The 18,195-nt window shown below is 43.7% G+C and overlaps 2 protein-coding genes across 8 annotated transcripts in view; both read left to right on the top strand.

Moving 5' to 3' along the window:
• The window catches only part of LIMA1 (LIM domain and actin binding 1), a 65,540-nt gene extending 56,607 nt beyond the window's left edge, over positions 1-8,933 (top strand). For 4 of the 7 annotated variants that reach the window (XM_084837162.1, XM_084837158.1, XM_084837163.1 and 1 more), the window contains exons 9-11: positions 254-369; positions 3,812-3,945; positions 6,643-8,933. In XM_084837162.1, coding sequence (XP_084693288.1) covers positions 254-369; positions 3,812-3,945; positions 6,643-7,642 — 1,250 coding nt within the window. In that variant the 3' untranslated portion in view covers positions 7,643-8,933. The remainder of the gene's footprint in view (positions 1-253; positions 370-3,811; positions 3,946-6,642) is intronic. The other 3 variants (XM_084837164.1, XM_084837160.1, XM_084837161.1) reach the window with 1 other exon arrangement.
• Positions 8,934-15,066: 6,133 nt separating this feature from the next.
• Positions 15,067-18,195, top strand: part of CERS5 (ceramide synthase 5) — a 58,022-nt gene continuing 54,893 nt past the window's right edge. Inside the window, exon 1 of the mRNA XM_084837151.1 lies at positions 15,067-15,285. Coding sequence (XP_084693277.1) covers positions 15,098-15,285 — 188 coding nt within the window. The 5' untranslated portion in view covers positions 15,067-15,097. The remainder of the gene's footprint in view (positions 15,286-18,195) is intronic.

Below are 18,195 nucleotides of genomic sequence, written 5' to 3'. Positions count from 1 at the left end.
TGAAAGTTGATTCTTATGAACGGATGTGAATTGATCTCACAGGGCCCATTGTGGACAAATGAAACCCTCCTCTTTAGGTAGTACAAAGTGCTGCATCTGAAGTAGCTGGTACTTTCGTTTGTTGTGCTTGCATCTTTTGAGGCCTAATGATCATTGGCACTGCATTTACTAATTTAGTTGTATCTTCCTTAATCCAGGATGCGAACTGAGTTTTAAATGAGGAATATTAACAAGACTCCTTCCCCTGTTTTAGTTGGATTAAACATCCAGAAAGAAACTGAAGTCCTGAGGTCTGTCTATGCCAAACAACAAAGCCCTGATTCGAGAGCATCTAGCCAGACCGATACCTCTCCCCTCAAAGCAGTGAAGGTACAGTGGATATTTTTGTCTTAGCTGATAGTAATGAGCAGTACAGAAGAAAAAACTAATCTGGAGTGCTGATGGTGGATATGAGTAGTCTTTTATCTCTGACTCTGCAAATCACCAGTAGTCAAGCTTCTCCATGATTAGCAAATCCTTAATTTGTTAATCTGAAATGTGCGAGGACTTGAGGGAAGGAAACCAAAGCATTCTGTGTAATGGTTCTATGAAAGTTTTTAAACTGAAGATCTCCTGGCAGGAGGAGCTGTTTTGGATGATGATGGTGATGACGTTGGTACACCGATATCTTTCAGGTATACGCATTTTTCATTTGAAAAATTAAATACAGAAACACAAAAACAGGCATGTTAAATATGTAGTTATAAACTAAATGTAGTATTTATATACTCATGAGGAACATATATGAGTAGAGGGGAAAAAAGAAAAGAAAAACCAGAAGTCTTGAAACCCATTAGGGATGGATCAGTCTAATTCTGGTTCTTGTCATCTTTGCATGGGTTTATTATTATTTACTTTTTATTTATTTCAGTTCTGATCTGCTCAATAACTAATGTTCTCTGGGCGGATTACAACCCATTAAACTAAAATGCCATAGAACAGTTAAAAATATAAAATACAATAAAATATGTAAAAGAATAAAATACAGTATAATACAAAACAATAACAGCATAGGAATCAATAAAACAGCCATAAAAATCTAGAACTAGGTCTAGAACTAAATCTAGATATTGAGTCCGTTTCCCATTTCTGCATTAATGTGTGATTTCTCCCCCCCCCCCCCAAAAAAAAAAACCTGCACAAAATTCTTCTTTAAGAAGTTACGAGGTGGGCTTAGGGCCGCCTTTTAAAATATTTTTCTTTTTGCAGGTAATAGCCACTCCAGGTAGCTAGGAAACCCGGCTGCTGGTGCACCTGCTGGCACATGTGTTCAACATGGGGCTGTGATGGCAGCCCTGTTTTTTCCTGTGCAATGTCCCATCACTCCCATGGGTATTGCAGCCCCATTTGTGTGTGCCAGCAGGTGTACCGGCAGCCAGGCTTTCTAGCTGCTTGGGGTGGGTATTAACTGTATTAAAAGAAAAAGACAATATTCTAAGCATTATGTTCTTGGTTGATTGATAAGAAGACTGAGTGAGAGTGGAGAGAGAGAAAGGAAAGGGTATATGGTTTTTGAGAGGGAACTGAAGTGGAAAAAATTGACTGTCATTCCCAGTTGGTGTTTGCTTTCAGTTCTACCACTAACTTACTGTCCAACTTGTGAATAGTTCATTAGTCTTCTGGTTTCCTTTTCATCAATTTAAATAAAGAGCACAAAACTCAAATTTAGTTAACGAGTATCCAGTTTCTCCTGTGAAAAGTGCTATATTAGTTGTTGTTCTTATTACTTTGAGAGAGACTTTTCTCTCCTTGATGCTATGAAACTTAATTGTCAGTTGAGTCTGTTTTTATTGGGTTCATGGGAATATAAAACAGTTTTCACCCAAGGAACTTCTTAGTGAGCTTTCATACCAGCCTAGATGTGTGTTTATAAATAGCCATTTGTCTTTTCCAGCTTCTGTTTCCTGCTCCTGGTTCCTAATCTCTACTCCTGCCTTCTGCCTCCCTTTTAATGTGAGCTCAACTCTCAGCTTTCTTGCCTGTTCTCCTCCTTTTTATTAACTGGACTTCACCCTTCTACTGTAGTTGCTATTCATAGCGTACTTGGAAAGGAAAATGTCTCTACACACCCCAAAACCTTTCTCCATACATGCATGTAAGTTGAATGGGGAATATATGTTGCGGCAGCTAATGTCATCCATTGCAAGTGTCTGGTTCCCAGATGACATTGGGGAAACCAGCTTTTGGCAGCCAAGTAAATTTATTGCCTGGATTCTTTCTGTCATTAGAGGGATCTGTTTTCCATGCTGCCTAAATTATCCTGTTACGTTGAGACTTCATTGAACATGAAAGAAGAGGGTAATAGTTCGTAGGTTTTTTAAAAGGGAAAGAAGAGCTATTTCTCTGTGTCTGGACAAGCAGCCTTTAAACTGACTGTGTTGCCTTGGCCATCTTGGATGTATAAAGCCTATCATCCTTCTGGAAGCACAATAAATCTGTTTGTTTTACTGCTGTGGTCCAATACCTTTTTTACTTCGCCTGGGCCACACATTCTAGCTGTGAAGTACAATGTATATTTAAATGTTTTATTTATCGGATTGTATATACATAATTGACTACCTTCTTAAAGCACTGGCTCCAAACACTGAAGCTCGTTCATCATAAGTAGCATTTTATAAAAAGCAGTTATTTAACTACTAGTTCCTGGTTTGAAGGCGGAACATGTCATCTTGTTTTTATTTTATGTTTTCTATTGTACACTGCTTAGATGATTTTTTAGTAATAATAAGTTTAGAAATATTTTTAAATAAATAATCCAAATGGCTTAAGTGTACCCATTTGGTTCCTGAAACAGGCCCACTTGGACCATGAGCAACCCCCCTTACTAGCTCCGCTTGTTTAGACCCTTGAACTGTGTGTACTCTCTCACACATTTTGTGTTTGGTTGAAGACAGACCTAACATCCTCACTGCATTCAATCTGTGCATGGCTTTTCCTCTCCGGGTTGAGTTCTGGAGAAGGGTGACAGGGGGATGGGGTGGGGGGTAGGGAAGTTCTGCAGACTTGGAAGCAGAAGCCAGCCCTGAACAGAGCTGATTGGCTGGCTCCCCTGTGATCCCCAGCGCAGTTCTATATGTTAAAAATGTATTGTTTGTAAAAGATCTGATGAAACACATAGCAACACATGGGTGTTCATGTGGCATTTAAAAAAGGGGACAGCCCACCTGAGGCACAGGGTGGCTGGGGGTGGGGTGTAAGACCAGATGGCTGAGATGGCATTCCATTTGCTGGTATGCGTGTCCTGTCATTTCTGTTGTGAAGCTGAAGAATTCAGTGTGAACTGTTAAGTCTGTCTTCATCCTTCTAGACTTCTGAGTGCTTCTGCTGATCTTGCCCTTTGACTTCCTCTTACATTCCCACCTCCCCACAATCTGCTGGCCCTCTATAGAGAGACTGAAGATGGGTGCAGATCATAACATTAGGTTGGAGATACTGTTTAGATAACTAGCCTTTTGCCAGTTCCACAGATTCTTGTGTTTACTTTTGGGCCACCTCCAGAAATGTCAGCAGCAGATACACTGCTGGGTGGTGGCGGAGGGATTTTGTTGGAAGTTTTCATAAACTTTGCCTTTCTAGCTTGACTAGAACATGGGATTTGGCAGGTATGAGGTGGGGGGAGGGGGAAGAAGAAAGGTTGAGGATTGAGACTGTTGCTTGTAAGTTAAATAACCTAATGCATATTTGCTTTTGAGGGAGGCTCTTTTGGGACTGACCTGGGACTGGCTACAGAAAGAAAAATACTGCTACCACTCACCCATTTTTCTTCCATCAGAAGTTCCAGTTGCCAGCAAAGGAAACATGTGTTGCGTGCAAGAAGACTGTCTACCCAATGGAGCGTCTCTTTGCCAACCAGCAAGTATACCATATCAGCTGTTTCCGTTGTTCTTACTGCAGCAGCAAACTCACGTAAGTCGAAGATTGTGGGGTACAGCTCAGTTGTTCTAAAACCAAATGTAGGTTGCTATAAGATTAAGGATCTAATGTGGGTTGCAGGAGTGAATTGTTTCTGGTGCTGAGAAATGTGAACTGGACACTCTGGATGCAACTCCCATCATCCTTCACCATTGGCTATGTTGGCTAGGGCTGATGGGACTTGTAGTCCAACAACATCTGGAGGGTCATACGTTGCCCACCCCTGACAATAATATATAACATCTTAAATTGCAGAATTCACTGCTACAAGATGTGGCACTGGCCGCTGACCCAGAAGGGTTTAAAGAAATGGGGTTAGACAAATTTGTGGATAGTGACCATGGCTGATAGCTGTTGATAGATCTAACTGGAAATTCGAAGTCCAGAGGCAGTATAGCGCTGAATGCCAGATGCTGGGGCAAATCAGGAGGGCTCCTGCCTTCATGTCTTGCTTATGGGCTTCCCAGAGCCATCTGGCTAGCCATTCTTGGAAACAGGATGCTGGGCCCAATGGACTGATCCAGCTGGGCTGCACGTACAATGATAGGAGGGTCAGTTCAAGCAAAGAACAAAAGGACGTCCAGACTAGGGATATATGGGGATTGTATCTGGGGGGTGAAAACTCACTGGATTTTTCCAATTTGGCCCTGGTGGATTTTGTTCCATTTACCCCCACTGACATTGCCTCGATTTGTAATGAGTTGAGCCAATATGTGTTTCCAGTTGTTTTTTTAATGGTGGCAAGTTGCACAAATGGGATTTTGAAGTGGGGGGAATCTTTAAATTTGTGCAAATGGGGTTGTGATTTAAAAAAAAAAATATTGGCAAGCGTGCACAATCACAAGTCCGCCTGTCCACTATGTAGCCCCACAGAGGCATATTCCCTTCTTGCAAATATCCTTGTCAGTTCCATCCTCTTCACACATTACCTTTAGCCCAGCAGTGCCATATTCTGTACTTGTCAAGTTACCTGTCAATTCCCCTCCCCCCTTTTCCCTCTGAGTGGAGGATGGGACCATACTTGTCAATCATACTAACTGACAAGTATGGAATATGGCTCTGCTGGGCTAAAGGAAGCAGAGTGTGGAGAGGATGAAACTGAGAAAGATATTTATAAGGGGCGAATATGTCTCTGTGGGCCTACATAGCAGACAGGCGGACTTGCGATTGTGCACGCTTGTGCAAGATTGCCAGTTTAAAAATCTATAAAGAAATATGACATTTGAGCAAAGTTAAAGATCCCCACCCCCAATACATTTTGTGCAAATTACCATTCGCACAAATGGCAGGAGCTGGGGGGAAATGCGCAATGAAATTCTGGAATTGGAAAAACAAAATACGCTAAAATCTGTCACTGCTTACCAGAACAGAAACACTGGAATCCTATCAGGCTTAAATGGAATGGAATTGTCAGCATCGCACATCCCTAATCCAGACTGCCTTGTCCCAGCAAGGGGAAGGAGGGGATGTCACAGATCACTGCCATTCGTCTGCCTAGTCACCAGAAGGCCTCTCCTAGTGACTATTGCAAGTGGTGATTTTTGTTAGTGATTGCCCCCTCCCCCTAAGATGAAAATAGGAGGAGGACGTGGGCTGGAGCCCCCATCCCACTGTTGCCCTGTAGTCAAGGGCAAGAGTGGCATGTGATCAGTGGGATGGAGTGGTTATGTGATGTGATAGATCAGCTGGTGGCTAGGCTGACTCTCATAGCAGTCTTGGCAGCAACTGCCTATCCTAGCTGCAAGGCAGCCTAGCTTTCGTAGTGGCAGTGTTTACATCACAACATTAACTAGGTCACCTAGAGAGGACAACAGCTGCTTCCTTTGGGCAGCCAGGTGACAGTAGGGATATGTCTCCATGCAACTTGATGATCAAGGTTTGTCTCTGCTTCTGCTGCCTGTCCTGGCCACTAGGAGGAGGCAAATCGGAGAACCCTAGTGCTGATCATTGCACAATCAGAGGTTCTCAACATTATGTTTCCCCACAAAGTCAAATTAGGTTAGAGACAGACAGACAGACAGACAGCTTTTGAGAGAGGCTTTCCTACTTATGGTGTGTGATTTGTCCATAATACAGCAGTAATACTGAAGTTGCATTCCTTCCTTGGTTCTGGCCTGAAATGAATTGCTTCATCCGGTGTCAGCCTTCCCATCTATGAAATGGGCACAACACATTTCTAAGGTCTTTGTAGAACCTAAACACCAAACCTTCTAGACAATAGCTTCTTTCTTTCTTTCTTTCTTTCTTTCTTTCTTTCTTTCTTTCTTTCTTTCTTTCTTTCTTTCTTTCTTTCATTCTCTCTCTCTCTCTCTCTCTTTCTTTCTTTCTTTCTTTCTTTCTTTCTTTCTTTCTTTCTTAAAGCAGCTGTTTTTCTGTGTCCCTTTGAAGCTGCTGCTTGATTAAAGCAGTTGTTCCAAACAGGGGACAACCAATGTGATTGGGTTGGTACAATATTTAAGAGTAATTCTTACAAGTGGATTATTGCAGGTCTATTTTGGAATGATTACCCCATTGACAGGCCATGCAATTGCCCTATCTTGTACATTAGCCCAGAATATCTTGCAAGGGTGGTGTGGGCATGATGCATCTGACCTTTTTTTGGAGGCATATTTTGAGGGAGTTAGTGTTTTTTGTCTTGTGAGTTACCAGGTTTGCTAGTGATAGCCTATGTGTGTATTTTTCATTGTACAGTCTTGGAACATATGCATCTCTCCATGGAAACATTTACTGCAAGCCTCACTTTAACCAGCTCTTCAAATCCAAAGGCAACTATGATGAAGGCTTTGGGCATAAGCCTCACAAGGAATTGTGGGCAAGCAAAACTGAGAGTGAAGAATCGCAGGAGAAACATGCATATATGGGAAATGCCGTGGAAGGCCCGCCAAGTCCAGGGGTGGAAGATGCTCCAATTGCAAAAGTTGGAATTTTAGCGGCTAGCATGGAAGCAAAAGCTGCAGGTGTGCTTGAGAAGGAAGAGAAGCCTACAGAAACTAAGAAGCTGAAGATTGCCTGGCCACCTCCTCCAGAACAAGGTAGCCAAGGAAGTGTCTTAGAAGAAGGTATTAAAGTGTTGAAGCCAAAGTGGCCCCCAGAAGATGACATCCCAAAGCCAGATCATCAGGAGGATGTGGACCAAGACCTTAAAAAGCTACGAAGGACGTCTTCCCTTAAAGAAAGAAGCCGGCCATTTACAGTAGCTGCCTCATTTAGAACTATATCTGTTAGGAGCCATAGAACTGAGGATGCCTCGCCTCCCAAGGCCGAGAGGAGTGTGGTCCGGCGAAGTGAGGAGCCAGGGAAGGAAATAGTGGCAGAGAACAAGTCAGTGGAAGGAAGCAACGCAGCTGAGCACGGTGGTGCTTCAAATGCTGCCGAAGAGGATGAAGAGCTGGATGAGGGAAAGGCAGAAGCAAGAGTCGAGGACAGCTTAGCTGAGAATGGCCAGAGGAGTGCCGACACTGACGAGGAAGAGGAAGATGCTGCTGGAGAGCCTGTTTCTCTGGAGAAACAGGCACCATTCCGTATGTCCCCTAAACATCCCATCTTGAATTTGACAATTGCGAAAGAACCATCTGCTAGTGCAAATCGTAAATCCCAAGATGTAGGGTTTTTTGAAGGTGAAGACCTAGAAGATTTGACTGTGGAAGAGCAGATCAAGCGCAACAGGTACTATGGTGAAGAGGAAGACTAAGAAGAAACGTGACTTGTTTCCCGCTAGAGAACTTACTCCAGGGTGCTGAGCCTTAAATTGGTGTGTTTAGTGTTTTGGGATTCCCCCCCTAAAGCGGCTACCCCCTATGAAAGTGATACTGTGCTGCGGGTTAATGCATAAGGGAACCAAAAAGACTTGCTCGGATTCACATTTTATAGGAAAGTTCATTGGAAACCTGCAAGAATGTAACTGATTCTGTGAAAACTGAATAGAAAGCATAAACGTATTGTGAAAATAGCTGCTGCCTCAATTGAGCAAAACTGTACGTTCCTGAATTCCACTCTGTACCCTGGTCATTTAAATGGCCTCTTGCTCTTCTGCTTTTGGTAATTCAGCCATTGTTGAAGGATGGCACTGCAGTCCCCAAAGTTGAGCTGAAAGAAAAAGGCTCTTTGAGATACATTACTATTACCACTTCCAATACTACTGCAGTGCTTAGGGACCAGTTCCAAGGGGCTTGGGGACCACTCTAAATGGTGACTGCACTTTAATGTTTGTGTAAAGGCACAATTGATACATTTTTTAAAAATAGTGAAAACACTGTCTTCTAGATAGGTGTCCAATAATAACATTATATTAAATATGCAGTCAGTGGCATAATTTTAGGGGGAAGCTATGTTTACTTGCAATGATCAGGAAAGGACCTTCTGCGCACTTTTGCTTTTTTTTTTGCATACAACATTTGTAAATGGGGACCCAGGCGAATCAGAGTCGGCGGGCTATCTTTCTCATACCTGCCTAGAAGTTTGGCATCTTTATTTCCAAGAGTAGTGCTAAGTGAAGGAGTACGTAGAGGGCAAAGCTTCTGTCTGCAAGGTATCACTGCTTACATTTCACATTTGTCTTCTTGAATAACATTTCCAACTTAAAATGTCCGTTCTCCTCTTCTGCAAACAGTGTAAGTTATGAAACTCTGTATGTACCAAACTTCCAGATTTAAGAGTCAGCATGAAAAATGTTGCATACAAAAATCTACATGATGATAAATAGACAAAACAGTGGGGGGATTTCTTGGGACTGATTCCTAGCATTGTGTTTTTTTAGTGCTTTTCAACTTGACTGCATGTATTTTATAAATCATAGTATTTTGAGCTGGGCAAAGGGTTTACTTTAAGAGTTTTTAATCTTTTTGTAACGTATTTACTTAAATTAGCTCTAACTATATTTTAGAGTTGTAACATATTCTGCTTTCTTACCAATCTTGCTAAGTATGAAACATTTTTATTCAATAAAGGCTCTGTCATTTTTTATTGTTGAGAGCTTCTAAACCAGACTTTTCTTTGCAGAGTGACAGTTGGGAAGGTGAGAATCTGTTGAAAAGATCTTTGTGTCTAGCTTAAACAAACCAGTAGGTGGCACTGTTGTGCTTGCTATGCGGTAAAGAGGCAGGCATCAGCATCACATTTCCAGTGTAATCTTGAGTTTGATAAACATGAGATATGGAGATTTGTGGTTGCATGCATTAGTGGTACTTCATTTAGCTCTCAAAGTCTCTCCAAACATTCAGTTTCTCTGAAACACAGGCGACTTGCCTAAAGAACTTAAACTGGCCAGTAAAATGTTTCACTAGGATGGGGCTTCCATATGATTAAGTTATTTTTTTGAGAAGGGAACAAGAAAACAACAGATCTAAGCAAATAGCCATGACCACGTTATGCTGGTGTCCTTGGTTCCTGTTACCTTGCTGGATGATACTTACAGGTGACAGATTTTTGAACTAAAAGCTTCAGGAATTATCCTTTTGCTGTACTTAGAATGCATGATCCTTTCTGACAGACCTTTGTTAAAGTTCAAAATCTGTCTGGATATCTAATAGCAACACTTGAAAGGTGTGTTTCAAGTGAACTGGAGAGAGATGTTCCTACCACACTGAACGCTATCATCTGGGAGCTAAACCTGTATTATCAAAATCGATTTGGTAATGAATTGGGGAAATGTATGTTATCCCTGCTGCAAGGATAGAGGACGCTTCCTCCCAGATGGTGAAAGAAGGAATTAATTCTGGAATGTGATGCAAATGCCAAGTGCTTGAGAAATACCAAGGGTTATACAAACACAATTCTGTTTACTCTGAACTCTCAGTCTAAATAGCACTTCAGCTAATATATAGGAAGACTAGAGGGGATAGCCAATGATTAAATTAATTTTCATTTTAAAATGTTTAGTTTCTCTCAGGTATGAGAGACGGTACAAAATGGTGAAACAATGGACATAAAAAGAAGCACACTTGCAAAACCCAGAATGCTCTGTTAAGTGTGCTAGGTCAGCTGCTTATCTATAAAACACATTGCTCCAGGGTTCAACAGGTTAAATCAGCCTTGCCGAACCTGATGCCTTCCAGTTGTGTTGGACTACAACTCCCAGCATCCCCCAGTCAGCATGGCTGGTTGGGGGATGCTTGAAGTTGTAGTCTAAAACATTTGGAGGGCACTAAGTTGGGGAAGGCGGAATTAAATCTTTTGAGGCTCTGTAGGTGTCCTTCTGACTTCTTTATTCTGAATCCTACTCGTCACTAAAGTCTGCTATAAACCCCTAAGAACTGGTTGGCACTGAACCTTGGGAATGGGGACCTGTGCTAGTGACAGGTCAGCTCAACACTTACTGCACCACAACCCACACAGATACCCTCTCTCAGCCTCATCTGTGCTGTGACCAAAGCTAATTGCTTTAACACCCACACAAATGCAAAAGCAGTGACTTAAGTGTATGTGTTGTGTGTGTGTGTTCCTTTACAGAAGTGAAATCACACATTAAATAGTTACGTTGCTTGTAAAATGAAAGGGGCTCCAAGTACTTCCATTTGATGGATTTTCACTCAGTTTCACTAACTGAGTGAAAACTATTTCTCATGTAGCTCCGAAAATATCCATACTAGTTCCTACCTAGTTCATATCCCTACCCTCTTAATTTCTGTTCTTGCCAAATTACCTCTTGAATAATGCCAAGTCTTTGAACTGCTGACACTACACCGTCATCGTCCCTACCCCACCCAGCTCCTGATAAATTTATAGGAGTGCAATCCTATGCAATCTTAGACAGAGAAAATGTCCTACAATTTCTAGCATTCTCCCACCAGCATAGCTGGCTGGGGAATGCTGGGAACTATAGGACATTTTTCTGTCTAAACGTACATAGGATTGCACCGTAAGTCACTTCTATAAGGCACTGATGCATTAATAAGGCATTTTGAGTGCTTCAGTCACATTGTCTCCATAATCCTTACAACAGTTTTATACATTAGGTAATATTTATACCAATATAGCAGACTGGGGAGGGGGAGGCCTGAGAGAGAGAGAGAAGTCTCTCTAAAGCCACCTGTTGAGTTCATGATGGATCTAAACTGAGAACTTCCTCTTAGGCAGCTGTTTTAATCACTATATTCTCAATCATATATTAATTGGGCCTTTAAATGTTACTGTTTCCTGGTCTCAAGCTAAACTTGACATTTCTCCATAAGGACTAGCATCTTAAATCCCAGGCATGTTAAAAAGAAAAGGGCTCCTTTGATATATTACAGTACTGATCTACAGTTCTTGATAGTTGAATGCCCCCAAGTGTCAACACTCAGTGTCAGCAGCAAGTACAAGAGAACTGCTGGAGGGGAGAGCAGAGATTGAACCATGTCAAGAGCAGCCATCTTGGCTTCTGAATTTCATAATTATATGATTTTTCCTGCTACTTGTCTTTTATTGTCAATGTGGTCCTGTGGAGGATCACCACAAGAAAATCCCATGACTGTGGCCACTAAAAATGAGGAGGACCACCCCTTCATTGGGGTTGTCCCACTGCTACTAACACTAAAATGGCAAAATCCGACATTAGTTATTCCTCTATTCACTTCTGCTGCCACCATAAATCTACACCTCCTTATTTAATATAGCCCTTTTACTTAAGGTAAAGTGTGAGACTAACAGATAAGAGGTGCAGGTATAATTTAAAAGATCAATAGCATTTTATTATATCCTTTTTATTCTGATTTTGAAATCCTGGCTGCTTTTCCTGTCTTAATTGGTGACTTTAATTTACATATTGATCTAACTTTTGACTCTTCACACTATTCAAAGTAGACTTCTTTTTAAATATGGTGGGGGTGGGGGAGAGAACTGGAATGCCTTATGCTGTCCTTGCTTAGCCAAAGGCCTGTATAGAACCAATGCACCTAAAACTATATACATGTAGTGGGCGCTACATGTGTGATCTGGAATCCTTGATTTCTACAGTCTTGTACACTTGTGCTGCTTAGTGGTTGTGGTTTAAATAATGGCTCTGTTTAACTCTGGCTTCTCTCTCCCCCAACAAGCTATGGATGGAGGATGCCTGGGTTGTTTAGCCACGTCCACTTGCAGCAGGAACAATCGGGCACATTCACAACAACCCAGAGTTTAACACTCCCCACCCCCCATCCTGGGTGGTTGTGACATGTGAACTAGGCCAATGTTTCTCTTGTCTGACTCTGACTTTTAAGATTATGCATGCTTTCTTTCTACTGCCCTTTCTCTAGAAACTAGATAAGCATGTTTTTTCTTCTGTTCCTTAACCCTCACTCTTAGTTGTCTTCCATCTTTAACTCTTCACTTGTTTTGCAATATATTTCTTTGATTAAAGTTTCTTTTGGTTTATGGTTCACAATTTTCTGTTCCTGCTCCTCTAATGATACCGTCATTCTTTTTACTAGTTTCTTTGGATGATCTTTGCGTCCCTGTTCATATTCCTTTCCCTGCTTTTTCTGTCTTTATATTTTTAGTATTTGCTTTAGTCTGTAGCTTATCTGCTTTTGAAAGAAATCTACTCTGGATTCTTCTACCCTGTCTAAATACCATCCAGATTCTCTCTTCTTGTTCTAAATCTTTGGAATGAATTTTCTTGTCAATGCCTTAATTACCTTTCTGCCAACTCGCTGTTGGATTTATTTTTAATCTGACTTCCATTCCTCAAATTCGAACTACTTTACTTCCTCACACTAACTTTCCTTTGAACATCAAAATCACCTGTGATAAGACTGGCAGGCAATCTGGTGCCCTCCACGTTTTGGATTACAACTTCCATAATCCCTGAGCATTGGCAATGGTGGCTGAGATTGAAGCCCAAAATATCTGGAGGGCACCACGTTGCCTACCCAATATTAACTTCTAAATCATGGGTGGGCAGCCTATGACTCTCAAAATGTTGATCTCCAGCTCTTATCAGCCCCAGCTTCTATGATCAATGATAAGGGATGATGGGAGTGAAAGTCCAACAACATCTGGAGGGCCACAGTTTCCTACTCACTTTCTAAATTTAACTGGTTGGATCTTTTTGTCTTTTTATTTTCCCTCCCACCCCTTCTTCAAAAAATTCTTCATTTTTTCCAGCTTTCTTTGAAAAAACAGATGGCTTCTTTTTACCCAACTGGTGATTTTCATCTGGCCTGCTTTCTATGTTTGAAATACATTTTCATCCTTGTACAAGTGTCAAATGAAACTGATTCCGCTTGTGCAAACATTTTCACAACTCATTACAACTTTAAGCTAGGTGTTGCTTTAGCTGTTCTTGTTGCAGAACTGCATGAACACAGAGTAGATTAGTGAAACAATGCCACCTCTTATTTTTTCTGCTAGCGTTACATTGGATACCACCCTACATTTACAACTGTTAAAGTAGATGCCTGCAAGATGTGCTCATAAATAGAGTTTTAAAAAGTAGATTATTGCAAAGCCATCCATCCAGAGAACACAAAGTCAAGTGTAATCGCCCTTAACGCATGTTAAGCATGATTAAGGTCTGGTTAAAGATGTTTAAACCTATAGCTTTTTGTTACACTGAATGATGGGAAAATTTTATTTCTGCTCTGTCATATAGAATCAGGCAATGGCATTTGGCCCAGACTTTGAATTACAGTATGTGCTTAAAGAGAGGAGTAAAGGGCATAATGGACAGATGGTTTGCATGTGACATAACTCCCTTTAAAAAAAGTCAGCCGTCTGGGAGCCACAACTCGATAGGGTCAGTTCCCTCTACACAGAACCAAACATTTCATGTGTAAATTTCACCATGATAGGCAGCCGGGTAGTGGTAAATGTTGAAGGGCAGGCACTCAACGTGACAGTTGCCATAGCCAAGCCCCCAAGGACAGTCTAAAAATTCAGGCAGCTGTGTTTTTATCTCCACCAAAAACAGGTCTTTGTAAAGCCAGTGGGTCTCAATTGCCCATTCAAAACCAAGCCACCGCAAAATAGTTTCCATTACAACAGGGAACAATATTCTATGTTATTATTTATTAATAATAAAATCTCTAAGCGGTTGTTGCTGTTGGGAAAATTCATCCCCCCCCCCCACCCCGCGAAGGTTGCAGCTGAGCTGCGAAGGAACAGGGAGGTCTGAGGGGGCTGGCAGATGACGTCAGCATCCCGGCTAATGAAGAAGTGCCCGCGCTGCCTCCCTGCAAGCCCTGGGCCCTCCCCTGGTGATAGGCAGCTTTAGCGGCCTGATCTATTTGGATACATAGAAATGCGGCACGCGGGGGCGCTTTAACTCGAAGCTAGACCTTGGGCAAGTCAGAGATGGCCTCCTGACAGTGCAATCGAACTACTGAGTCCTGCGGGGCAGTCTGCTGGGATTTTAACAAGCCAAAGGGCTCGCCTTTCGGCACGAATGTTCCTGCTCTGCAGGGCCCTCCCTCGTTTCTCTTTGGAAGTGCTGCACAAATAACTCGAGTTCCACGCGGCGCTTACTAGCTCCCGGTTGCTCTTGCTACAGTCCTCCACAGGCGGGGCAAGGGCGGTTGAGTTAGTAGTACAGACGGCGAATCGGTATGCAAAATCAGGATAAGAGGCAGGGCCTGGAACACCACCTCGGTGCAATAATCCCTTGTTTCCTTACGCACGCAGATGGAAATGACATGACCATGTCTCATGAACACTTCTGCATGCTTATTCGTAATCAATGTGTGTAATATTGCAATCAACTTGGTCTATTGTTTTATTTTAAACCTTGTTGCAGTCTTGGAAAAAAGCCTCATACACTCACCCCACCATTAAAAAAAAAAGCAAAAAAAAAAAGCTGTAGGATGGTTTGCAAAGAAACCCCAAAATTGGGAAACGAGGGCTGCGTCTTAGACGCCCCGGCCAAATAGCAACGGGCTACACCTGTTGAATTCCTTTATCCACCCCTTTAGTCAATCACGCCCTCTCCTGGAACCTGGCGCTGTTCTTTGCTCCTTTCGCTGCGCGTGCGACAAACTCAAATAAATAAATAAATAAATAAACGAACGAACGGGAACGCGCATGCGCCCTCGTTCCTCCTAACGGTCCCGTAGTATTGCGGAGGAGGCGATTTTGGGGGCGTTCCCCTCCAGATAAATGGGCGTGGACTCCGCTAGGCCCCGCCCCCGCCCCCCTTTCCTCGCGGAGGTGGCTGGAGGAAGCGGCAGCCCGGCAGGGCGGCGACGGAGGGAAGATGGCGGTGGCGGCAGCCTGGCTGTGGAGCGGGATGTGGAGCGAGCGCTTCTGGTTTCCGGCCAACGTGACCTGGGCCGATTTGGAGCGGGGGGGCCCCGACGGCGAGGCCGCGTACCGCGCCAGCCACATCCTGGCCGCTTTCCCTCTGGCGGCCGGCATCTTCGTCGTGCGGCACCTCTTCGAGAGGTAGAGCGCGGCGGGGGGGGGAGGGAAGGGGTCGGTGGGACGCGAGCCGGGGCTGTATGACGGGGAGGGGGGCGGCGGCCGGTGGACCCCGCCCCGAAAGATGACGGGTTGGGGGGAAACGCACACTTCCGTCCGCCTGACTCCCGGACGGGTCGGTGGGTGGGGTGTGCAAGCGAGCGAGTGTGGGAGCCCTTCCTTCCTTCCTTCCTTTTCAGAGCGATAGGGCCGGCTTGATGGGTGAGACGCGCTTCCTCCTCCCCCAGAAACGTACATGAGGCGCCCCCCGTCTCTGTACCATAAACAGCGACCGTGCCCCCCCCCCCAATGTACCACGTTTTGGCACTCCTTAACGGTTTGCTTGGTTACTTCGTATTCCATCCTTCTCCCATGCAACCTCGGGTGGGATACACGCTTCTCATTTTCTTCTCGCACATCAGTCCTGCGAGGCTGGCTTTTGCTGAGCCTAATCTACAGCTGGCCCATGGTCACTCAGCCACTCCATAGGCTGTGGAGATTTGAATCCAAGTCTTCCTAGTTCTAATCTGGCACAGAATGTGTTTTGTTCAGTATGTAAAATCACAACTTGTGCTGATGATTTAGGGCAGCCTTCCCCAACCTGATACCCTCCAGATGTGTTGGACTACCACTCCCAGCATGCTGGCTGGGGGAAGCTGAGAATTGTAGTCATCACTTCTAGAGGGCAGTATGGTGAGGAAGGCTAATTTAGAATGTTGGACTAGGAGCAATATCCAATAGTGGTGGTCTGCAAACTCAAATAGCGCTAGCAGAGCTCTACTGAGTCTTGCCGTTGTGCAAGCAGTTGCATATCACACTAGCACAAGCAGTTGTGTGAGAGTAATGTGCAACTGCTTGATCAAGAAGAACTTTAGTTGGATCCTCCTCTTGTGCGTAGTTTTGAACCTAGTTTCTACTATTGCAATGTCACTTGCACTAGCAGAATGATACAGTTGGATACTGCCCTAGGGCTGGAGGCCTGGGTTTAAATCCCTCTCCACCCATGAAGTTCACTGGGTGACCTTGGGCTAGTCACTATCTCTCAGTCTAACCTTACCTCACAGGGTTGTTGTGAGGATAGAATGGCAGGGGGAGAATCATGTATACCATGTTGAATGCCTTGAAGGAAAGGTAGGATATAAATGTAAGACATAATACAATACGTGTTACTTATTAAGGGAGCAATCCTATGGCTGCTAGACACTGTCTAGAGGGCCATAGGATTTTTTGGTTTCTGGGAACCGAGGTCCCCGCCCCTTGTAGTCCGTGAAGTTCTCTCCACGCTGACTGTGTCTCTGTACAGAGATGGGGGGAAAAGGAAGCGGTTCTGGGAGCGCGGAGGGAAGGAGACTATGCAAGCTGCTTTACACAGCTTCCTATCTGGTCTCCAGGCCCCTTCCCTCCCCCTCCCAGAAGCTGTGCCTAGATGGGCAAAATTGTTGGTCTGGGCAAAAATGCAGGGCGGCCAGAGCACGGAGGAGAGGATTCCCTCCATGCTCCTATCGCCTTGGATGGGATAGTCAGCAGCCTCTGATTTCGGAGGCTGGTGACTATCCCAATAGGACTAAGTGTTTCACACATTCTTAGGTGCAGTACAAAGTTTAGGAACAAGGCACCTCCCCATCCCCACCCCCACCCCCACTGTTTTTTGTTTTGTTTTACAGCCATCTTTCCCTGAGAGTATTAGTAGTGGGTTAGGTGAAACATTTTCTTTGCTAATTCCCAAGGAGTGGCTGTGCGGGTCTGCTGTAGCAAAACCATAAGTATTATGCCTGAGCAGGGTACAAGCAACACAAGAAAAAGGGACAGAACAATGCATGCTAGTCATGCTCCCAACATCCTCATGTGCTTGTCCCACCCCCTCAGCCCCTGCGTTCAATGGGGAGGTCTGTTGAAGGCTTCTACTTGTGCTTACCTGAGTGTGAGTAGAACCCTTTGTGTGGAGACTTTTACTTTGCATGGAGCCAATGTGGTGTAGTGGCTAGAGTGTTGGACTGGGAGTTGGGAGATCTGCGTTCTAGTCCCCACTCAGCCATGGAAGCTCACCGGGTGATTTGGGGCCAGTCACAGACTCTCAGCCCAACCTACCTCATGGGGTGGTTGTTGGGAGGATAAAATGGAGAGGAGGAGGAGGATTATGTGTGCTGCCTTGGGTTCCTTGGGGAAAAAAGGTGGGATATACATGTAATAAATAAATACTTGCATTCAAGTGAGCATGAGTAGAAGTCCACTCCAGACCATCCAGTCAGCATAGGGAGACTGGGACTCTGGGGCTGGAGTGTGTAGCCCCTCCCTCTTATGTATGTTACATACATACATAATAGGATTAGAAAGCCTTGTGGCATCTTAAAGACACACATTTACTATGTCATAGCCTTTCATGGGCCAGAGATCACTTTGTCAGTTGTTTGTTCATGCTAAATTAGCAAACAGTGAAAGTAAACCAAATAGAAGTGACCATGCAGGTATCAGAATGGGATTCAGTTTCTTTTCCTCTCTCCAGGTCTTGTCTGTGAAAAGCTGGGACACTCTGCCCTGTGCCTCAGGGGGGCTCTTCCGTGTGCTAGTTTTTCTCATAGAGGGATTAATCCTTGTGTTGGAAATTGTCTTCCAGAACTGTGTGCCTGGAACAGTATACCTGTTTACATGACTACTCAAAACTTTATTGTACATGTTGCTGGAGAAAATCCAACTTTCAGAAGAACCAGAGAATGTTTATTGATAGATGATGACCTTATATGGCAGTTCATTAGTTTAATTATTATAAGTTAATTGTTAAAAGAACTACATGTTAAAGGAAGGATGACCAGCTTCTGTGTACTGGGGATGACTATTCTCCAGACTGGGGACTGGATGCAAATTTTGCCACATGAAATATAGCAGCCAGACATTATA

The sequence above is a fragment of the Heloderma suspectum genome, chromosome 2 (assembly GCF_057233095.1).
Source record: "Heloderma suspectum isolate Gila_16-S chromosome 2, 16-S_ref, whole genome shotgun sequence".
In the NCBI taxonomy this organism is placed as follows: domain Eukaryota; kingdom Metazoa; phylum Chordata; class Lepidosauria; order Squamata; family Helodermatidae; genus Heloderma; species Heloderma suspectum.
Note: the sequence above shows the minus strand (reverse complement) of the source record. Positions and strands in the feature narration are given on the sequence as shown.